The 23,683-nt window shown below is 42.5% G+C and overlaps 2 protein-coding genes across 3 annotated transcripts in view; both read left to right on the forward strand.

The window, feature by feature from the left end:
- Positions 1-11,610, forward strand: part of TM9SF3 (transmembrane 9 superfamily member 3) — a 46,141-nt gene extending 34,531 nt beyond the window's left edge. The window contains exons 10-15 of the mRNA XM_041460927.1: positions 1,817-1,956; positions 3,495-3,563; positions 3,655-3,801; positions 3,959-4,042; positions 4,153-4,229; positions 8,678-11,610. Of these exons, the coding sequence (XP_041316861.1) occupies positions 1,817-1,956; positions 3,495-3,563; positions 3,655-3,801; positions 3,959-4,042; positions 4,153-4,229; positions 8,678-8,745 (585 nt within the window). The 3' untranslated portion in view covers positions 8,746-11,610. The remainder of the gene's footprint in view (positions 1-1,816; positions 1,957-3,494; positions 3,564-3,654; positions 3,802-3,958; positions 4,043-4,152; positions 4,230-8,677) is intronic.
- Positions 11,611-18,854: 7,244 nt separating this feature from the next.
- The window catches only part of TLL2 (tolloid like 2), an 85,644-nt gene continuing 80,815 nt past the window's right edge, over positions 18,855-23,683 (forward strand). For both annotated transcript variants that reach the window (XM_041461611.1, XM_041461612.1), the window contains exon 1: positions 18,855-19,031. In XM_041461611.1, coding sequence (XP_041317545.1) covers positions 18,881-19,031 — 151 coding nt within the window. In that variant the 5' untranslated portion in view covers positions 18,855-18,880. The remainder of the gene's footprint in view (positions 19,032-23,683) is intronic.

The following is a 23,683-nucleotide window of genomic DNA, read 5'->3' on the forward strand; positions in this document are numbered from 1 at the left end:
TCTGAAAGTTCTCATCTGCTCCTTCGTTTAGACTGAGCAGTTTTCAAGGGCAGAACCTCTATCCGCTGAGGGAGTTAAATGCTTCTCCTGAAATTTATTCTTAGGAAACCTCAGTATCCTACTTAAATCATTGTGCTTGCTTGCCTGTGTTTTTTGAGTAATGGAAGAAGATAAATGGGAGATACTAAATTAATTGTGTAAAAAACTGCTTTATTGTGATTATATTATTTATACTTCAAGTATAAGTACAACTCAGTGTCTCCTTATTTACCGGTGACGCTTCATATTTTAGTGGCTCATGAAGTAATTCTTTAATACCCTCTTCTCAAAGATATACAGAGCAGTCTGGAAAGTGCTTCTGTTTGTTGACCCACCAGTTTGGTGTACCCCTCCTGTGAAGCATGAAGGCTTGCTCCATCCAACCCCAGGCAATGTTTTCCCTTCACATCTGACCTAAACTAGCCAGTAATAGAAGAATAACCCATTGACTTTAGTCAAATGCTGCCTTAAATTTGTGTGTTTTACCTAATGCTACGTTTGTATTGAACTAATGTCATTGTTTATTTTCAGCTGCTTGCTGTAGATTTTAGATACAATATACATGAGCAGCTTTTATTTATCCTCAGAGTCACTGGTTCTTAAGTCAATGTGTGCTCCTAGATCTGTTCTGCTCTCTGTTGTTGTGCATTAATCTGCTGCCATGGACTTTGCATTCTGCTGGGGTGAAGACAAATGTAGCTCCTTTGCTCAGGAGGCACCAGGGTGTACACAGAGCCTCAGGCAACAAAGCCATTAAAAGGCAGTATTTTCATATGTTTGCATAGAAAAGTTCACAGGGTCAGTATTCAGTACCGTGGTGATTGCTTTATGGGCAACTGTTCTGTCTTTAATTATCAATATCAAAATTACCTAACTGTCTAATGCTATTTTTTTGTGCTAAAGTGTTACGAGTAGAGAACGTCTTGCTTAACACTTGAAATTTTCCTATTTTTGGGAGATAAATTATGTTGCCTTTAAGGAATAGAAAAAATGGAGCTACATAAGTATAGTGGCATAAAAAGATTCATGGCAGAATTTTAGAGAGGCTGTTCCACTGGAAAGAGCTGGAGTATTGGCTTAATCTTTCCTGTATAGTGGATAAACTTGATTTCAATATGTAAGTAGGTATGTTGTGCTTCTAAATTATGTATCTTTGTACCAGTGGTCACTGGTTTCTTTGTCAGTCGATGTTCTTAATTGCCTGGTTGGTGCATAGTGGAAAACAGTGAACCCAAAATTGAATCAAAATCGGTAGCATTCTTACATAGTTTTGTGATTGTTATTAGGTTGGTTGGTTGATTGGTTGGCTTAGTGGTTTTGTTTTTTTTTAATTGGATAAAAAATTCTGCACCCAACAGTTGTAATTTTGTGTGCAACTATCTAACTGGTAGGTGTTAATTCCCAGATAAATTCCCACTTGTTCTCTTTGCGAACCTGTAAAAAAATGCTGACAACGCTTTCTTTTATGAATTACCATGAAGATTTCCTTTTATTTCTTGTGCAATGTATTGAGTATAATGATTAGGTGGAAACAGTAAAGCAGTCTGTAATTGTTCTGTTCTCTCAACTGATGGATGAAAATATACTTAATAATGTTTATTAGAAAGTTTCTCAGGGAAAAAATGCTTCTATTTGATAAAATATATGGTGACTAATGCTTCATAAGTTGGAGTATGATTCTACAGCAATAACTACTAAGGACTAATATTGGTTGATTATCTTCTGTTGTTGTCTTAGACCTGTTTTTTTAATTGCAACTGTAAATTTTTGCTTGCAGGTGGCAGTGTGCTGTATTTGTTTCTTTGTCATCCTTCCATTGAACCTCGTTGGGACTATTCTTGGCCGAAATCTGTCAGGACAGCCTAATTTTCCATGTCGTGTCAATGCAGTGCCTCGTCCTATACCAGAGAAGAAATGGTAAAGACAAGCATAATGTTAACTAGAAATATTCACTTCAATACATTTAAAATGGCTTTTCTGGTCTTCAGCTTTAATGGAATAATTCCTTTTAATTTAAATTGAGTTATGCCTAGAAGAACCACTCAACTGACATTTTCCTAATATGATTTTTCTTTTGAATTAAAACACCACGGTTAATAGTTGTAGCAGATTTTACACTCCTGGATCACTGATTCACATTTTGCCTGAAATGCTCTTTAGTCCCTGTGGAAAGGGGGTGGTGCCAACTCAGTTCTTGTATAGATATATTGACACTAAAACCTCTCCACTTCAGTTAATGCCTCTTACAGGTTTAGGATTGAGTGTGCCTTGGAGGCAGAACTATTCTGATTAATGGTCTCCTAACACAAGCTGAGACATATTTGCAGGGTTATGGTGGGGAGAAGCTTGCAGTGCTGTTCCCAATGCTGTACTTTTGTTGATGGCACAGAGCCTAAAATATTACAGATATATGGTTTGAACTGTGAAGAAGGCTTTATAAGTTTTGACGTGAATGCAAAGTGGTGCTTAGTCTCAAAAAGTATACTTAGGTTTTTGGAAAATTATGAATGCAAGCACTTTTTCCTATTAATTTAATTCTGAGGTGAAAGCAGCAAGCTACGGAAATTAAAATATCCTCAGAGGATTTTTTTAATAGACTTTTCTTGCTTTCCCTGTTCAGAGGAATGGAACAGACGAAGTGAGAGGGGCACTGAAACATGGAAGCCTGTAATGTCCAAGAAGTGCTGCACACTGAGTCTCTTGTTAGTGGTGGGTTGTGCAGCTCAGATGTTAGAATTTAATTTATATTGTGACTGGTATCTTGGAAATCTGATGGATTTTTCTGGATCAGCATGACAGTTAAAAATACTTCTCTTGACAATGATGGAGTAACACAGCATCAGCTTAGAGAAGTCTCCCTATAAATAATAAAAGAAGCTGCAAATGAAATCACTGGTTACTAGCTGGATTCAGCACCATTGCAAGCGCTACAGAGAGGTCACCTTTTAGTGACAGTGTCTTCTACAGGTAGCTGGGTATTCATTTTTAACTACATGTTCATGACTCAGTGTAGCATTAAAAATAAACACTGGTTCTTATTTCTATAACCATTATCCTGTGAAATTTTGCTTGCACTTTTTGCTGTATCTGTAGCCTGTGTTTTCACTGCCTTCATGCAGGGCTAGTGGATGTCATGGATCTTGGTTGCTTAGGCCCTTTTTGTCAAGAAATATTCTTTCTGTGGCCTTAAGGCTGGTTAGAAGGCTAACCTTATGGCTGTAGGTGATAGGCACAAGCCTCACGTTTTGTTTCAGCATTCCCCAAGAGTAACCTCTTGTTTTATTCATACATGTGACATTTTTTAGGGAATCTTTCTAATCTACTGGTATGAGACAGAAATGTTCTTGTGAGCATGCCTTTTAAACAATCTTTTGTGCTATATTAATAATCTGGTCTTAATGTGTTTATAAATGAAAAATTTCAGTTGTCCCTAAACTAATCCTAATATCTTCCAGGTTCATGGAACCAGCTGTTATTGTTTGCCTAGGTGGAATCCTCCCTTTTGGATCAATTTTTATTGAAATGTGAGTACCTCAGCTGTTTCCCACTTGGATTAAAAATTGCAATTTAAGTTAAATTACAATATCATCTGCATATTTTGTTTACTCTCTTCAGGTACTTTATTTTTACTTCATTCTGGGCTTACAAGATCTACTATGTTTATGGCTTTATGATGCTGGTTCTGGTTATCCTCTGCATTGTGACAGTTTGTGTGACCATCGTTTGTACGTATTTCCTGCTAAATGCAGAGGATTACAGGTGGTAAGTGTTGCACTGATCTCATAGTTAACCAGATTGTGAGACTTTTGTAGAAAAGTAGTGTTTCTTCAGTCTAGATGGGTCTTTTCCAAGTGCATTGTGCATCTTCTTGGGAAGCCTTTTGGCTAGTTGTATGATGGACATGTGTGTTTACTTTTAGGCAATGGACAAGCTTTCTTTCTGCGGCATCAACTGCGATTTATGTTTACATGTACTCCTTTTACTACTACTTTTTCAAGACAAAGTAAGTGATAGTTTTCTTACTTGAATATCAGATTACTGTATTGCCAAATCAGTTTTGTTGATAAAAAACAGGGGAAATGCCTAGCATAAATTTCTGTCTTTCTTTTTCAGGATGTATGGCTTGTTTCAAACATCATTTTACTTTGGTTATATGGCAGTATTTAGCACAGCTCTGGGAATAATGTGTGGTAAGTTCCAGATATTTTGAAGGTTTTCTGACAAATTTTTTCAGACTCATATTTCTGACTTTAGTTCGTGGTTTTGGTGGTGGAATGTGTATGTCTGCAAGATCTGCTCAAAAAGTCTTTAAGAAGAATCTGAAGAGTTTTCTGCTTATACTTGGTTCCTACCTTATATAGGAGATCCTTGTGGATTGTGTCTTCTGATAGGAAGAAAATTTATGCACTGTGCAGGGAATTTCACCCTCTGTGCAAGCTTAAAAGACTCAGTATTTGGCAAGAAATCCTGCAAAATAAATTCCAAATTAATTTGAGACCATGCTAGCCTTTTGCTTTGGATTTTTTACTGTAACCCAAGACAAGGAGCTAGGTGCACCCATTGAAGCATCAATGATGGCACCCTAGTGATGACAGGATAATGTGTATCTTTTGGCATGTATATATGAGGGTGAGCAGAACAGAGGACTGAGAGCTTGAGGATAACATTTGAGAAATAAGTATTGCAGTATTCACAGGTGAGGAGAGTGCGGGGTGCTCCTGTGTGCAGCTGGATTTCATTGCTTTTTGAGATACTGTTTTGACAGATGTATAGACAAAAACAAAGTTCATGGCAGGGAGGATATCTGTTAAAGCCAAAAACTTGTTCACATGTTAACTTTGTTTTTATCATTTCCTTTATGACCTTCAGCAAGTGCTTCTTGATTCTTTTGCATTTTTCTGTAATGTTGTTTTTTTGGTGAGTGATCTTAATTTAATACTTCTTAGCAGTGAATGAATAGTCCTATAGCTAGTGGGAAGATTTCTTAGTTATATTTGAGACACGAGATATCTTACAGGACCTTATTTCTGTAAAGTATATGTTTTTTGGTATCTCAAGAGGGTGGGTAATATCAGAATGCTTTATAAAAAGGGAAGGGAATTCATCATTTAACAGATGAGTACCTGTTCCCCTTTTCTCTCATACAATGTAATTTTGCTTCATCAGGTTCTTGGCACATTACAAGACTTCCCTGCTGTTTTGGTAGTCTTGCAGCCATTTTTTTTCTTTAATAGGCTTACACTTTTCAGCTCTAATGTTTTCTTTCAAAAGTGCTCAGGCCAGTATTGATTAAAATGTCTGTGATGCAGAAGCCAAGCTTGTCCACCAGTATCTGTAATTAAAATGTGTTTTAAAACACAAAAAAGGAAGATTGTCAAATGATTTCTTCTCATGGTAGGGCACTATTTGATTGGATATTAGCATAAAATCCAAATTTTTCAAAACCAGAAAATACTTTAGCACACTAAACTTGATTTCCACAGCTCTATTGAGATTTCTTTTTGTCTTTTTAAATGTGTTGGAAGAGAAGGCGTGAGATTCCTTTTTACTGAGAAGTGCCATTTTCAGCATGTGGAGTGGAGAAAAAAAATCCCCTGTCAAAAAGCATTTGTGTAGGGAACTTGCAGCCATTGAGGTCTAACAAAAACATTTGTGTTAAAGAATTGTGCAGTGTGTGTGCTACTGACTGTAGGTCTGTGAAAAGTGTGTGGAGCTGTTCTTTGGAGGCTCACATGGGTGGGCGTGTTGGGTATCACAGTTGGATGTGAGATGAACTAGTCAGGGCCCAAAGCAGCCACAGGGAAACTCTCTGTAGGAATGGATCATCCAGCTCTGGGTTTAATGCCCTTGACAATGCCTAGTGAACTCAATCCCACATGTAGTGGGATGCTTTGATCCACAAAGTTTGCTGCTCTCTGCAGAGCATCTCAGTTCTGGGAGCCGACAGTAGGGAGCCCGTGAGAATTTCCAAACCTTTTGAGCTCCTCATGTTTCCCTCTTAGTGGCAGAAAAGGTTAAGACTCCTTTCCCAACTTAGTGGAAGGCTTAGGGTCTACATAACATAGAATGGCCTCTTGCAATACCACACTTCAGTGTTTAAGTATACTTGAAGAGCTTTTAAAAAAATTTGGTGCTTATAAAGTCACAGCTGTAGTAATTGGTTTGAAGTAATAGATGGGAATTAATCTCTTTTTGCTTTGTGTTTGTTCTTCCTCAGTATTTGGATTTTTCTCTTAAAAGCTTATTGTTCTGCTGCAATACGCTTGCAGTCTATTTCTGCTGAACCTAAATAGGCCTAACCAGGTTATAAATATCATCTAGTAAGGTGTTTAATAAATTAAAAAAAAAAAAATATTTCCCTTTACTGTGTTTTTTTTTTATTCAGATGAGCCAGCTGCCTTGCGTTTGAATCAGGAGGACGTTCTTTGGTCCTTATTGCCCAGGATTTCTGCCTCCCTGCCCCATGTTTTATTCAATGCCTGTGAAGCAGCCTTGAGGCTTAACCCCCTGCCTTGGGTATTGGTCATTAATGGCCTTCATGGCTAAGGCACCTCTCTGATTCAGAATAGGTTATGATTTGTTTATGAGAGCTTGTGGTCTCATGTGACTGCTACTCTACTCCTCCCCCTCACTTCCACCTCATGCATTCTCTAGATCCCAAGTGAGACACAGTTAATGCTTTGTTCTCTCAAATCTCTGTGATACCTGGCATCACATCACTAGAGGAACTCTTAAAGAACAAGTTCTGGAACGTATCTCAGTTTTGCAGTGGAAATGGGCATTGGATCTGTTGGCAGTTTGCTTTAGCAGGAAAAACTTGGAAAAGTCTTAAAGCAGGAGTCCAGTGCCGCCATTTTGTTCATTTACTTCATAAGACAGAAGAATAATTTCTTGACAAGCTACAGAAAAATCTGCACGTGCTTCTTTATAACTCCAAGCTCTCATCACCTCTTCACAGCCTGCACTTGAGTCTGTCCAAGTGCTGCACTGGTCTCTCCTTGAACAGTCAGGCCTTCCTGCTGCTGCTTCCTCAGCTTGCTTGCAGGCAGCAACTTGATCTTGTGAGTGCTGTACTTGTTTTAATGGAACTGTACTTTGTTAGTAATGCAAATCCCTTGTTTGCTGGCCAGTGGAATGGTTGCCATGATATTTATACAACTTGGAATGCTGTCCTGTACAGAAGCTGAATCCACAAGCTCCTTGCTGCTCCAAAAACATTGGAATGATTTATTATTATTTATTTAGTTTTGCCTTGTGCAGATTTCTTGATTGGGTATAAATATTGGGTTTTTGAGGGTCTAAAAATCAAAACTTTGTGGCAGCTTAATGGCTGACTTCATAAATTATCCCATCAGTCTCCAGGATTTAAAGTCTTCAGAATCTGAATAATTCCATAGTCAGCAATGCCAGCTGCAGGTCTGTACAGACTTAATATGTAAAGGCAAAACAACCGCTTTATATTTTTACTGGAAAGTCTGGCTTAAAAATTTTAGCATGGGTTAGACTTCTCTATTTAGCATGTCTTCTGCAGTTCTGGTGCATCCTAGTTCACTGCAATGCTTTGTTCTGGGCTTTTCTTCGCTCCTTCAAGGAAGGAAAAATATCTTTTCTCTTAAGAGTGTTCTTTACCAAGCATCCAAGCATTTAATGTTAGGAGTTCTCTGTAGTGATTTACAGACCCTGACTTCTCTATCCATTCTATAAAATATGACTGTGTTGGCAGTCAGACAGCAGTTGTCTCTTAATTCTTGCCTGATTTTCAACTTCACTTCAAACATGACGATTAGCCAAATTGACTTACTCTCATTTTGCTTGGAAGAGATGAAGACATTCCCTGCTGATGTTGTAAGACCACAGTATTTACTGAGCCTGGCAAACCTGAGGTTCTGGGTTTGACCAGGAGGGTTGCTGAATCTCTTTCTGAAAAGAGGCCTTAGTCCAGTACATCTCTTTAATTTTTCTGGATGTCCTTAATACTGCAGTATTTTGGGCTTAGCATAAATTGTTGCCCCTATCAAAAACTCAGTGACCTGTTCTTTTATTACTGCTGTGACAATGCATACTTTGCTCATGACTCTTACTAATTTGAAAACCACAGGTTGCAATTTCTTGAACTACTAACTGCTACTTGTTAATGTCTTTGTACAGACCTCCTTGGAGTGTAAGACTCCTGGGATGGGGATCTATTATTATTTGTGCTTTGTGGGAGGGAAGAAGCCATCTGCCAATAAAACACTCATCCAGAAGGCATGTAACTTATAATAAAAACCTGCCCTCCCATCCACCTTCCCTGCAGAGTGGGTGATTGTATGTTTTTTACCCTCTGCTCAGAAAAAATGGACTTGGTTATTGGCAGCAGTAGGGGGGCTGCTATATTTATCAAGGGCAAGTGAGCATGGCTTCTTGGTAAGATGGCTTAATGGATTTAGATTGCCAGACAGGGGAAGTTCCTGTCAGCTGTTCGGGGGGAACATGGATAATTAGAGTTTGAGAACAAGTATTGCAGGTAGAGAAGTTTCTGTCTGCAGAGTATGTGCTTTATGTGACTTTCTCTGTTTAAGTGTGTGTGGTTTATACCACTGCTTTGTTCTGATGATCAGCTCTCTAACATATTCAATGTTTTTTGTTTCTTCTGCAGGAGCTATTGGTTACATGGGAACAAGTGCCTTTGTTCGTAAAATCTACACTAATGTGAAAATTGACTAAGGAAATAAGAAAATTGAACTATGGATCAGCTCCTGTTTTCCTGGGGATGAATTTGCACAGCAAAAAGCGCGAGAAGAGATTTGGGTTTTAACACTGGGCACTATATGGGTCTCCATTTTGTGGATGGCTTAAAGTAACATCTATTTCATTGATCCTAGGTTCTTACTGACTGCTTTCTCCAACTGTTCACAGCAAATGCTTGGATTATATGCAGTAGGCATTACTACAGTATGTGGCTAATCTTTCCCCCCAAAAAAACCAACATCAAAAAATAAAAAACCTAGCTCATTAAAGATGAATAGACTAGCTCTCTTCAGTGAAGAGGACAAACAGTTTGTTTAAAGCATTTGTTCCATTCAATACAAAGAGGGAAACTTGGCTGCTAAAACTACTTGATTAGTAGTCTTCCTGGTACTCAACATTTCTAAATTATGTAAAAATGCTGTTCCAGAAAGATTACTCTTCTGATTTTTACTGCCATTGCCAGAATAGGAGGTATGTTTTGTATTTTCAACTCCAGGTGCTTTTTGGTTTATTTGCAATATCAACTACCCTACACTCATTTGTTCAAAAAATAATTTAAACATATATAAAACTCCCATATGCATGTAATATATCAGCTATTGCTCTAGTTGGACCAATTTCCCTTTATTTATCTTTAAAGTAATATCCAGCTACATCTTAAATCCATCCAAAGAAAATACAGTCTGAAGACGGGATGTGTTCTCTGCAATGCAATTTACTGTACAGTTAGAAAGCAAAATGTTAAATGAAGAGGATTGTTTGTTTTTTAATAAACACTCTGAGGTCTAGATTAAAACAAAACCAACGTTTTAATTGAATGTCTAAAGTGATTCTCCTTTTTTCCAAGTTAGTCTTGCATATTTTTCTTTGGGTTTGGGTTGAATGAAGATTTTTCTTTAAACATCATACAAGGGGTAATAAGTGTATATAACATTAAATAATGTAACTTAGGTGTAGATCCCAAATGTATTTGGATGTACAGATTTACTACAGAGTACTTTTTCTGATGATTCGGTGTAAAAATGTGTGAATTTGGGTGGCTTTTTACATCTTGCCTGCCATTGCATGAAAAGTTGGGGTTTCTTCACAATGTGTGTATGTCATGCTTTTCTGTTCTATTTCTCAAGCTCTTACAGGAATTAAATTTGTAATTTAGAACATTTTAATTTTTGTTAATCCTATCTGAACACTTTTGTAACATCAAAAGCACAGTTGCTTTAGAGTGTTCAGAAAACTAAAATAAACTTTTCAGACAAAATGTTTTGATTGTGAAAATAGATGAGTTTGCAATTGAGAATGTTTGAAAAGGCAATACTGCTGAGCACCAGTTTCTGTATACAATATTAGTGTGGTTTTCATCTATCAAACCCCCCTGCTTTGAATTCAGAATTTGCTTACAACTGTATTGTACAATACAACTCCAAAGTGAATGACCAACCCAAAAAGATTCTTCTTGGCTGTGACGAAGTGTTTTGTGATCCAGCCAGTGTACTGGGAAAAGTGGGGGTAAGTGTGGACTGAAATAAATGGGAAAATAAAGGTTAAGTCTTTGTAAGATGACTGTTAATTATGCACTGTATTTAGTAAGAAATATCCTGAATGTGTTTGTGACAGATTTGAGAGCCACTGGGCTTGATTTTTTAATGGGTATTTTTTTTAGACATCTGCCATGTAGAAATGTTTTCATCAGTGTGGCTGTCTGAAATAGAGCACCTGCCATGTATAAGGAAACTTCCTGAACTTAAAAAATGAGCCAAATATTTGTATTGATTAGCACTGTACTGTTTCTATATAAAAAGTAAGGATAATGCAGTAGCCACAATGAGAAACATCCATATTTAGCTTGGGTGAACTGTACAGGTAGGCAGTGGTAGGAAGCAGTGCATCCTTGCTGCATATGGCTTCTGAAAAATACTTGAGCTTTCAGCTCTGCTTTCCCTGGCCAATTTTAATCAGTCTGTCAGAAAATAATTAAGTTTTGCTTCAAGTGAATCATTGGTGTCTGTAGGTGAACACTCTGCTGCTAAACAGATTTTGCTTTGTTTTGAAGTACAGGCCACTTTTAAGATGAGCTTATAAACTAGGTCAACAGTTAGTTCATCTTTGTTCCAAAACATGGAGACTTAAAGCAAAGAATGGATTTTGTACGAATGCTTGCTAGTGCATACAGCTGTGGAAAGCCCTCTTTTCCTTCTAAATCTGAAGTGAGAAGCCATTATCTCCACATAATAAATACATTAAGTACTCTGCCAAGATAAAAGTTTTTTTAAAGGGAATGTTATGATAATGGGTCTGGTTCTCTGTTTAGAGCCCTGCTATGTGATTAGTCTATCAGAAACTTCACTAAACCGTTTGTGAATTTAATTTAATCGCTTTTTAATGCCACAGGATGGTGGGTTGCCTACTTGCTTTTTCTGTCCTCTGGTATTACTGGCTTTTGCATATCCAGACAGGATTGTATATCTTCCAAAGTGACATTGGAAAGATACTTATTGCACAGGCATTGCTTTTGTTTCTGCAAGCAGGTTCCTCTGGAGAAGTACTGTGTTTGTTTAAATAATTGAGATTTTTATACAACCACCCTAGCACGTAAGTTGGGAGTTTGCTTTGTTTTCTCCCTTTTGGTTTCTGAAGGAGTGCAAAATGTGACCAGTTTTCAACAGCTTGTCTTTATGGTTGCTGTTTGGGGCAAGGCTGTTTGCTCCCCTTCCCCCTCCTTGCCCTCCTCCCCAAAAATGTGGGTATAGCTTGAACCATCTTGCTTAATAGAAATTGGAAGCTCTCTGCTTAGATGATGTAGTCCTTCCTCTTTTATGGAAGAAATAAAGATCTTACAGACAATACTTCTCTTACCATGGTTATTTCTTAAGAGTTCCTGGTTCTTGAATTCAGGCTTTTTGATAACTCTTCAGTTGGCTGCTCAGTGCTTTTCTTCCCACTTTTTGGTGGTACAGGGGCCAGAGATTTGGGTAAATAGTTGCATAAGCAATAGCCAGCCTTGGCCAAATGTTTTAGGTAAATAAAATTGTAAATATTTTCAGTTGAGGCAGAGTGCAACATAGAAACTGCCGCTTGTAATTAATACATGAAAATATATGAATGCTGGATTGGAGGGAATGGAGACTGTAAATAATCATTACATTATGCTCTTTTTCATGTCTGAATGTTTTGAAGCCACAGTGTCTATTAATTCCTCTCCAAAATTACATTCCAAAGTGTATAAAGGGCACAAAAATTGTTTTTTGTAGGATATCCTAGGTGTATTTCTTTCACAAGTTTCAGGTTAAAAAACAAACCCAAAACACTAACACTTTTTACATTTCTGGTACTAAAACAGTAGAGGTGATAGCACAATCTTATTACTATCATTTCTGCAGAGCTAACACAAATGAGAAAATTACATTTTGCTCTAACTTCAACATCACCAGTATCCAGCCAAATTTGCCCAAGGAAGTATATATACACAGTTTCACTGAAGACAGCAAAATTCTGTAATTGTGAGTGCTTCAGGAATTTCTCCACTGGAATGTGTCTGGAAAGCATCAGCTCAGGAAAAGACAAGTCTCTTCTCCAGGTGGACAAGTAAACTGAATGGTTGGAGCTGGAGTTTAGGGCTCCTGTTTTCTTGAATGAATTCTTGACTCTGCAGCTTATGGTTCATTTCAAGTCTGTTGGAACTGTAGATTGATGAAGAATTCCAGTTTTGGATTCCTTAGATCTTTTCCAGGCTGATGCACTATGGCAGAGCAGCCCTGCAATAGCTGTTAGCATTGCTGCCGTCTAAAGTCAGTGTCTGATACCAGGGTTAGCCCTGAAGTCACAAAAGCCACTGCTGTTGTTGGACTTCCGTTGGAATAAAGCCACACTTCAAAGTGTTGGAGCAGTGTGTTTATGGCTTGTGTTCTTCAGGAACATTTGATCTCATTAAAAAAAAAAAAAAAAAAAAAAAAGTTTTGGTGCCCTTTGTTTTCCAAAGCCTTTCAAGGGAACATTTTCATTCTGCTAAATGGCATCAGTGAGAAAATTCTCAAAACTTGCAGAGGAGACATCTGCGTGTGCATTCTGCAAGAAGTGTGCTTTTATCCAGGAGCGTGTTTTCAGTTCAGGAAAGGGGTTCTTCCTTACTTTCAGTATTTTCATTCAGTGGTTCTGAAATTTTTCTTCCAGTTTTGGGGGTTTGTCTTGTGCAGGGAAGTTGTAAAGGTGATGGAAGGACCCATGAATTTGGAAGGCTTTGTGTAGTTCTTGGAGAGAATCACTTTAAAGGGCAGGAATTCATTTGGGAAAAGGATAAGAAAATGGCTTTTTTATCTGGTGGATCTACCTATTTGAAAGGCAGACCTTGAAACAGATACGCTGTTAACAATGTCATTGCCCCCAGCCCTGTACCAGTTAGAGCATTTTTATTTTCATCAGTGTATTTGCCAACAGTACAATGGTTTTGCAAAAAACCAAGGACTCATCTGCCATGAACAAGGGGGTGATATTGCCTGGTACCAGCATTTTTGGCTTATTGATGTATGTATTGATTTTCTCACCAGCTCTTAATAATACAATACAGAACAATTTGTCAAATATCTCTGGAGGTCTTAACTGTGCTGAGGCTCGTTTTGTGATGAAAACCAAACCCATTTGAACTTTCCTTATGTTCTAGATAGATCTCCTTCAGGACCATGGGCTTGGAGCACTCCAAAACATTCCTTCACAAGCTTGTGCTTATCCTTCAGCTGGCATTGGATGACTACAGCATTCCAGAAAACACATGCACTTGTAGGATTGGGAGTTGATGTACAATTAACAAAATACCTAATTTTACAGAACTGTTTTTTTTAGGGTTCTCCTAATACTGTGAGGTGTGCTTACCCATATGATGCAATGGTTACCTAGATAGATTCCAGTTCACCAAAGCTTAGACCTAAGTCCTGTAAACTGGAAATGCTGGATCTGGCTGAGAAAGGCCAGTCTCCAGCAGTTCCATGTAGCAAGCTGCCTGACCTAGCAAAACATGCTACAGTTAGACACCACACAGTGAATTATTTTTTTTTTCTGAACCCTGTGTGTCACAAGCTTTTATTTGGTTTCTGAAATGTTTTGAGAGCTGTATTAACTTTTTCTGAGCAGCTTCCAAACAGGGCTGAGAACATCATACGAGGCTGAATTCGAGGAAGCTTTTGTGGCTGCTCATTCTCATTTTCCAAAGGTTTGTATCAGGAAGTTCAGACTCAGAGCACTAAGCAAGGCGCAGTGGTTTTCTGTGCTGCTAGACATGTAATTCTTTAGATTTCAATTTATGCTGTTTTTTTCATTCCAAATCACTTATCAGTTTATTGGGCTGAGAAAAGTGGGTTATGTAATTAACATAGTGTGAGGCTTCTCTTGCTCTGATACGCAGGAGTAACTACAAGAATGGGGTGGAAATATTCGCCTTATTTTCTTAATGCCTGGCCAGACATTAGCAGGTGAATAGTGAACATTACCTACTGTTTGCTTTAAAAAGATGTGACAGTTTTAGAGAGTCAGGCACCCATTTACCTGCAAGAATTGGAGACCTGTATAATAAAATGTTGAAGAAATACCTAATGGTATTTTACTTAAGTTCTGCATTTGGATTAATTTTGTGTAATTTTAATTGGCAAGATAAAAGGTGATTTTTGTTAAGATTTTTTTCTGTTTTTCTCACTACTAGAAAGTGATCAAACACCCACCTTTGTCTGAAGCTGAAATTACCGTAATTTTTAATTATGTGTATAGTGAAATAAATAATGAAAAAGGAAATTACTGTTCCTGTTTTTAGTGATCTAAAGAGTGACTTGTAAGATGAACCTATTTTAAAGTGTTGCTTACCTAAGAAGATGAATACCTGCATGTTCTCTGTCAGTGATTTGGATGAAGATGTTACTATAGTTATTCTCTGTACAGAAATCCTGTGCAGAAGCTGTAACTGGGAAAATTCTCTAAGGGAATTTTTGATGGAGTAACATATTTTCTGAGAGATTAATTAAATTCTACCCACTTGTCAAACAGCCTTAACTCAGGTAGCATATGGTCCAGCCTCTGTAAAGGATGCCTGCCTGTGAGCAGGGAAATGCAACTATCCCATCTTCATCTCGTAACAGAGGATTGGAGATATGTTTATACATCCCCAGATTTTTTCCTCTGCATAAAGAGGAGGGGAAAAAAACTCCAAACTTTTCCATGGCAAAAAGTACTTCGGAAAAACCAATGGATTCAGCTCTTCAAATTTTGAACAGCAGATGCTTTTCCAAAGATGTTCCCATGCCCTTCTTTTTAACCTTGCAGCAGAGATCACCAAAACCACCAGCTTTGCTCAATGCTTTCCAAGCATAACTGACTCCTGTGTGAACCCTGAAAATGGATTTTAAGTGAAGTAATGAAACATCAGTTTGACATGCCTCAATTTGGGAGACAGTGGTCAAGCCAAAATTCATGCTTCCAGATAAGACAGATTTCTCTCCCTGCCTCCCACAGCTTGTCCCTATACAACTCAAAATTACCCCATAAGTATCTTGGTTTTTCTCACATAGTTTGAGGATTGCATTAATGATGGGGAAAATGTTTGGTGCTTTTTAATGTGGTGTGACTTCAAATCCTTCCTGCTGCTACTTTGGTGAACGAAAAGGAATTTTCCAACCGTGGCTTACTTCCAGTTTCTCTAAGTGTCACTGCCTGTTAGGACAAGGCTGTTGTTAATTATACATTGAGTTAATGCACAGGTGAATGTGCCTGTGACTGCAGTGATCTCCGTACAGTGGATTTCAGAACCCCTGGGACATTTAAGCATGTGTGTGTCAGCATCTTGAAAGATTCATTTTAGGTAGCAAATAATTTAACCTTATGCAGGTATTTCCTGGGTGATAATGCAATAAATTTGATTAAAAATTACCCACCCCCAATCCACTGCATAAGAAACTCAAATGGGTGATAGAAGGAAGAGAGAGCAGGAGTTGATACTTTATCACCTGGATTTGTCTGTGACTGCTCAGGGAAGAAGGGACGTCCCAAGAGTGGTCAACTCTATGAGTAATGAGGGAGTTGAGAGCAACAGACTGCTAGAAATAAACCAGTCAGAGGAAAAGGGAGAGGGGGAAGTGAAGAGCTTTTGTCAGGGTAGGAAGCCTGTAATGGTACTAGGGGTAAATGAGCCTCTGCTAGAAGGGGTGAAGCAAAGGGAGGGTGATGGTTCTGCAGAGGACTCCATGGTGCCTGTAGGCAGGGATGCAGCTCCCTGGTCTACACCTGCAGCAGGAGTTCTTTCCTACCATGAAAAGAAGCAATGAAAGAAGCTTAAGGAGAAGTGAGGGGCACTAGAAATGCAGAGGGAAGAAGAAAGAGACTGCTCTGGGTTCAGAGTGTCATGCTCCATCTCTCCAGAACTCTATCTGCCCTCGTACTGGTGGTGCAAACACCTCGGTGTGTTTGGCTTTTTTGCAGCCTTGGCAGCAGCTGTGGAATCAGCAGTGGGACAGGCTCCAAGGGAGTGGTGCCTCAGTCACTTTGTTAGAAGAACTGGTGGACCCCAAGTGCTGGCAAGAGGGAAGAAGCAGGTCTTGTGGAAGACCTAGCAAACTTTGCGTGTGTTTTGGCCTCAGGACATATTCTGTGCAGGGATATTCCATTAGCACTAAGTAGCTCATACATAGCTTTGCTCATGGATGCTATTCAGAAAGAGCTGTGTGCATTCCTGCTCAGCGAGGCTTGAAAGGACAGTGGATTTTGTCTCTGTGTGTTGGGCAGGAGAGGGTTCTGCAAAGGAAAAGACTGCCTTTGACAGCAATGGATATGGATTGTTTTCTTTCCAGATAATTAACTGGTGTCACGAGTTGCTCTGCTGTTGTGAGACCACTGACTTTTTAACAGCTCAGATGAAAAAGATCCTTTCACAGGGCTTTCTGTGTTCCTTAGTTGCACTGATGTGGCCCTGCCAGTCAGGATGACATGAGCTGATCTCCTAAACACCTGGTAGCAGTCTTTGCTCTGGGTACACTGCTTTGGCTGCCAGTTGCAAAATGCCATGATTGTTACTGAGAACTGTTTCTGGAAGGTTTGAGCAGTTCCCATGTTAGAGACTTCCAGAGTTCCCCGTCGTAGGGCAATGTTATTTTTGGGGTGTGCATAATAGTGATAGACTCCTCTGAACTCCCTCACAGGCTCAATCTAATTGCACAATTAAGGATCCATATTTTAATTTGCTCTCTTCCTCCTTCAAAGGTGTAGGATGTCCTCTTCTACATCCATCCACGTCTATAATGGAGGTTCTGCGTGCAGAAGGGGCCAGGCTCCCCAGTGTAAGCTGTCATGCTGGAAGAGGTTAACAAGCAGTTTCCATGTGGTTAAAAGAGAGGTGATCAGCTTTTCTTTTTAAAATAACCATTCGATTGCTCTTTCATCTGACAAAATCAGAGAAAGTAGCAACCTAGTACAGAAAAAGTAAAAGTAGATGGTGTGTAAATGGGCAGTATAAAACTCAGGAAATACCTTATTAAGTTTATTCTTGATGGCTGGCTGTCTACTCTTTAAAAACCTACAATGATGGAAACTCCCTGGTTCTTCATGGCAATCTGCTCTAGGACTCCCCTGCTTCACTGCTGGAAAGCTTGCCTGAAACCTAGATCATCCTTGGTTCATTGAGCACCAGCTGTAAGAAACTGTTTGATTAGCAGAGCTGTTCACCATCATCTTCGTGTCGGAGTTTGATGCAGCCTTTTTGGCTTCTGTGAAGGTTTGAAGACAATTTTAAATATTAAATGAGTGGCAGGGACAACAGTCAGGAACAGTTTGCAGTAGACTGCATTGCTGCTGAGGAGATGCCTGAATCACATTGTGCCCTTTTGTGCTGAGTTATCATTCATTGCTGTGGGCTGCAAGAGAAGGGACAAATTTATGGATGGTAAATTATTATCTGAGTGAAGGGAGGGCTTGGAGCCCATGCTGTATTGGGAAATGCTGCTTGACGATCCTGCAGTGGGAGCTGGGAAGTACACAGCTGAAAGGGCAGTTTTGGCACCAGGAGATAGTGGTATTCACATTCACCCCGCTGAGCTCGTACCCTTGTCAGCTCTGCCCTGCTCATGGGGATGGCAGCTGTACCCTCTCTGCCTGATGCTGCGTCTGCTGAGCAGCACAAGCACAGATGACCAACCTGTAAATATTGCTCCAGCCTCAGCCAAGCATCTTGTCAGAGCAGAGGCTGTGCTAGGCAGTGTTGAATTCATATGGAACCAGCTGGCTGGCCTTTGTGAGATTATTTGTAAGACGATTCAGCACCTAGTGAGATGGCTGGGCTTTGGGCATCTACCCTTTCCCTGTCACTATGCAAGCAGCAGTGTCATCGTGCCTGTGTGATCTACCTCCATCACAAGCTAGCAGCCCTAAAAGTATGATGCTTTCCAGTGTGCTACCCCATGCTCTGCTGTTAGAGCTGTCCAAGATATTGTACAGGCTCAGACAGCCACCAGATCAGATACAAAGGTGTAGATTTTGATGCAATTGAGCATCTTGCATGTGATCCATCTTCCTGATTTCCCAGGCTTTGCTGTATATGGATCATCCCAAAGCCCAAATTTCCAGTAAAACAGCCTAGTTGCCTCTGAAAACAACTGTGAAATGCAGGTAAGAGGGATAAATGCACATCTTGATGTTTAGTCCCATCTTTCTTAATTTCTCCCATTCTTTATTTTGGAGTGATTTTTTCGCCATCGTTCTCCATCCGCGGTCCAACAACTCCGCTTACACAGGGGTTTTACGGCTGCCGTGTGAACAGTTGATTCTCGCGGCGGCGGACGGGCTAATTCTCTTTGGCTGCGCTGAAGTACCGACTGAGGGAAAATAACGCTAAATAACGCTAGGAGTGGCTGCTGGCAGTGCTGACAACCCCTAGCTCTAGCCGTGTGCTGTTATCGCTGTTATCTCTGTTATCGCTGTTATCTCAGTTGTCGCCGTTATCGTTCTTATCGCCGTCGGGGCTCTCGCTCCGAGCGCGGCGGGGGCGGCGGCTGCGCCCGGGCGGGGCGGGGCCGAGGCGCGGGCGCGGCCGTGATTGGCTGGCGGCGCCGTGAGTNAGCCGCGCCGCCGCTCCGCCCGCGCCGCCGCCATGGGCCGCGGGGCCGCCCCGCTCCGCCGCCTGCTGCTCTCCCTGCTCCTGCTGCCTGCCGCCGGCACGGCCGCGCCCGCAGCCTCCTTAACGCTGGGGGAACCGGAGACGGCGGAGGAGCCGATGGAGTACCGCGACCCTTGCAAAGCCGGTAGGGAAGCGGGCTGGCTGCAACTCTGGGAGAAGTTTGGAAGCACGGCGGCGGTGGACAGGTGTCCCTGCGAGGCGCTCCTCGGTACACCGGGCCCGCCCGGCCGCACCGTGCCCAGGCTCACCTGGCGGTGGCGGCGGGAGCCCCCGGCCCGGCCGGGAGCGTCCCCGGCATCCCGCCGCCTTCCCAAAGCCAGCGGGCGCCCGGCGAGCTGCCCCGCTGTCCCCGGCATCCCGCCGCCTTCCCAAAGCCAGCGGGCGCCCGGCGAGCTGCCCCGCTGTCCCGGCCGGCCGGTGCGGGGGGGTGCTGGTCGCCTCCAGCCTGCGCCCCGCTGCCCGAGGCTGTAGTCCCGGGTGGGAGGCTGTCCCGGGGTTTTTTGTAAATCGCCCCACGCTCCCGCGCCGCTCCCGCACCTGTGCCGCTCCCTCCCGCGCGAGATTCCCCTCTGCAAAGCCAGGGAAACCCGGCCGTGCTTTGCATTTTGGGGTTGGGGGGTTCTCCCCACCGCGCCCTCAACCATTTCGGCTTTTTCTGTGCATTTTCGTAGCCTTTTGGCAGCTGTTCGAACTTGCCCCGAGCTCTGTCCGGCCCGAAGTTGCGGTGCGTGCCCCGGAGCGGCGGGAGCGCGGCGGGGCTCCCCGGGGCTCTCCAGGTACTCCGCAGCTGCCCGGGTGCGAGTTCCCACCTCCTCTCCAGGAAGCCTCCAGCTGCTCCCTCCGTCCCTTTCTTGGACTTGTTCGTTCCCTTGTCAGACTGCGCTCTGCTGAGCGCGTTGAGACTGAGCTCGTTGCTTTTTATCTGCCTGAGTTCTGAAAGAGCTGCTGTCGTCCCTAATGTTGCATTGCCTTAATTTAAAGAGAATATAGACCCAGATTTTGTCTTTGGAAAACTAGGAGGTACTCTTGATGTGAGCGTTACTCGTTTTAGTTCCAGCTATTGGAGAATGTTGTAGTCTTGTAAATTGCTTCTCTGCTGAGAAATTGGCAACTGATACATTGTTAGTCGTGTTACATTTACAGATAATTTTGTGGGAAATCTTGTTTTCTTAATAATGTAGGAGTTGAAAAAAGCAAGGTGTTTATTCGTGGGCGGTGTTCCTGGTCTCTTGAGTTGGGGCTTTGCCCCTGAATGTGCTCCCCGCTGTTACTCAGTGTCCCTTGGTGATAGCTCCTCCTGTTATCAGCTCTCTCCTGCCTGCTTTTGCTCTCCTTGCAGCCGTATCTGCTCACATAGACGAGCTCTGTCAATGTAATGTCTTTCAGAGCTTCTCTGCCTGGTACAGCAAGTTTAGCTGGCTTTGTATGTAGGCTGAGTGTGGTGGGTTTCCTTCCAAAATTCAGCTCAGTCCTCTCCAGAGAGTATTTTTTGCACAAAACATTCCCTTGATCAGCAAGTCATCTGTCATTTGATATAGAGTTTGGTGTGTGTGGAGGTTAATTCTTTGTAATGAATATGGGATCCAGCCCAAATATGCTTTACTGCATTTGTGTCTGCTTCTAAATGGTAATGAATTGATCTCTCTTGCAGGTGAAACTAGTTGTTAGTGACACAGCTATTGTTTAGACTTGGAGAGCTACAGGTACAGTGCTCCAGCCTTTCCATGTGAAAATGTATTATCCTTGCTTTCTCCTCAAAATTATAGCATCATCTCTGCTGTCTCACTTGCCCTTGTGACTGCTGGGTGCTGATGTCACATCAAGAACATGAAGGATGAGGAATGCTCCTTTAAGGACCACACAGAGAACATTTACTTTGACTTCTCTATATCTAACAGGGAACCTGTGGCAGAAAAGGGGAAAAATATTTTCACAGCCTTCCATTTGCCTGCCTTCCTTGCAGGACCTTTTAGTTTTTCCTCCCTAATATCCCAAATTCTCTCCCTCTCACTTCTGCATGCACACAGAAAAGAGCTTGGACTGCCAAGCACAGCCTCCATTTATATCTGCACCTCTTCTTGTGGTGGTGATGAAAAACTTTGTGTGTGTTATTCCTGTTAATTCAAATCAGGCAGGATCAATCACAGAAATTATCTTTATTTTCTGACTTCTCAGTGTTTGCCTTTTATGCTTTTCCAATGTCTTCTTTCCAATAGAAAGGGAGGAGTGGACAAGGCCTGTGGAGGTGACACAGGCGATTCCTTTTCCTGCCAGGAGCAGCCTGGTGTTTCTGGCGGTGCTGGCACACAGCTGCCTGTGGTGGGGGCTGCCAGGCAGCCCAGCCCGGCACTGCTCTGCCTCCTGACCTGGGGCTCCGGTGCTGCAGTCTGAGTCTGCCTTCCTCACCAGCGTGTGCCCGTGTGGAGGGCAGCGCAGTGCCTTCTGCTGTGCCGCAGCCTCCTGCTCTGGTGAGCACCTTACCAGCCTTCTCAAGTTTCACTCCTGTGTTTTGTAGAAGAAAGAGACTCTGGTTCTTTCAGTGTGTCCTGCCTGGCTGTATTTCCAGGCTCTCTGATCCAGTTTCTCTTCATGTGGCTGTGTCCGCCTAAAGTGCACAGCACTTAGAGAGCAGGGCACTCCTTACATGCTGTGTACCTCTCTCAGTGTGCTGGAGAGTTCCAAATTGTAAAGTTAGCCCCAAGACAAACCAAACAAGGCTTGTACCACAAGGATCTGTGTTAGACCCTGCCTTGCATTGCCTTCTTCCTAGTCCTGTCCTAGGCCATCAGCACCTAGTGGAGCTAGGCAGGTGTTCTCTGCTGGGTTAGCTGAGCTGAGATTAATAAGTGATCTATTTCTATTAGTGAAACAAGGTGAAGACACTGTTAATAGAGTTGTCTCTCCAAGAGGGCCTGTCTGGGCTGTGGTCTGGTGCCTGTGTGGGGAGTCTATCACACTCTGTTCCTGATGAACTGCAGCAGTGACAAGTGTTCTTAACTTCCTTAGGCCTGAGCTCCTCTCGTGGGACAGTCGGGATCTGTGCAGAAGCATGACTGGAGAGGGCAATGGCTGCAGACCTGCTGGGAATGCTCAGGTGTCTGGTATGTTTTGCAAGGGGAAACAGAGGCTATGAGCACTCTGAGACTTGTGGTGGTGCTTCCATCACTGCTGTAGGCCCAGGCTCCTGTGCACAGTCCTGTGGCTGCAGATTGTGCAGGCTCTTAGCCCGTGGTGAAGACAAGCTGCTGCTCTTCTTACATGAATACCAAAGCTGCTGAAACTATAGTGCTTTACTTATTTCTATTTATTATCTTTTATTTTTTCTAATTTCCTGTGGGCTGATGGCTATGGCCCAGAAGCTGTTACGAGTTTAAATCTGGCAGGTTACAACGTAAAAGCTTGGCAGTTCCTCACCCCTGCAGCTCATGCCCTGAGGTTGAGTGCAGGCTGTCAGTGGTTGTTCTGCTAGACTGGGAGTGGAAAGCCTGGCACATGCTCCTCTGTGTTGCATTGGTGGAGGATGTAATAATCTCCTGCAGCAAGGCAGGAGGGGCAGCACGGGGCAGTAACTCCTAAAGCACTGCAGCCACTGGGCTCCTGGTGTCAACACATGGGCTCAGATGATGGGCCATGACTCCACAGCTGCTCAAGCTCTTAACTCCACCCATCCAGCATTTTCTTTTCCTAATGGGGCTGCTTTCCTGCCTTTTTGTAAGGCAGAAAGAAACAAGGAGCTTCCTGAGTGGCTGATCAAGGGGCAGCTGAGGCAGCGCTCACTGTCAGGTTGAGTTGCCAGGGAAGGTGACAGTGCTGGCTCTGTGGGGTGGATTTTGCTGAGTGTTGTCGCAGCTCACTGGAGCTTTTCAAAGGGAATAGTACAAAGGTTCCTGCCCAGAACTGCTCTGTAATAGATGGGACAATGTCATAAGCCTCACATGTGCTTTGGATGGATCTGCTGCTCAGAGGATCCAGTTAAGGACACCCAGGCCGGTGTGCAGGTCTGAGTGAGGCTGTGTGACAGGCAGGCAGCAGGAGGAACTGTGGATGCCTTCTAAACAAAACAAGCATGTCCTTCTGAGACTCCTCAGGCAAACTGGAGCCAAAGGAATTAAATAGCCTGTAATTTGTTCTGGTAGTTATTTGGGTGCAAGCTTGTACAAACTTTAATTTGAGGTGAAGAGCAGAATCTCTGAGGTTCAAAGTGACCCCTGGGGACAATATCATCCAACTTATGTCAGCAAGGGGAGGTGGGTTTAAATAGGAGGGAGAGCTGGGCACTAAATAACTTGTCCTCTGGATGTGTCCTCTGGCTTGATGATCCCTTTCTTCCAGCTCAAGCCTGCCATGAGGCTCTTTTCCACTTGCCAGGTGGGGAGAAAAAGCTGCAGTTTGGTTTCACCATCTTGATTCCTGGGTACTTCAGCTCCTCATGTGGTATTTCCTGCCTTTTGTGAGCTGGAGGTGCAGCAGTTCCTCTTCCAGGGAGGCTGTTCTGTGCTGGAGTCCTGTTTCTCTCTGCTCTGGGCAGTTCATCCTGATGTGACATGTGCTGACTACAGGCTGACCGAGTCTGGACTTCCAGGCCAAAGGCAGTGTTTCTCTGTGCAGGTGTTTGCATTCGGGGATTGGCAGAGCTGCCTGCCCAGCCGTGTGCTCCTGAGGCACAGGCCAAAGGGGCCTTGGGCTCCTGCTGCCTCTGTGTGTCTCAGGAGCCCTTCAGGAGGGTTTGTGTGGCTGAGGAGAGCTGGACCAAGGAGGAGTTGCCCGTAGGTACAA

Source organism: Pyrgilauda ruficollis, unplaced genomic scaffold (assembly GCF_017590135.1).
Source record: "Pyrgilauda ruficollis isolate IOZ18807 unplaced genomic scaffold, ASM1759013v1 scaffold15, whole genome shotgun sequence".
NCBI lineage: Eukaryota > Metazoa > Chordata > Aves > Passeriformes > Passeridae > Pyrgilauda > Pyrgilauda ruficollis.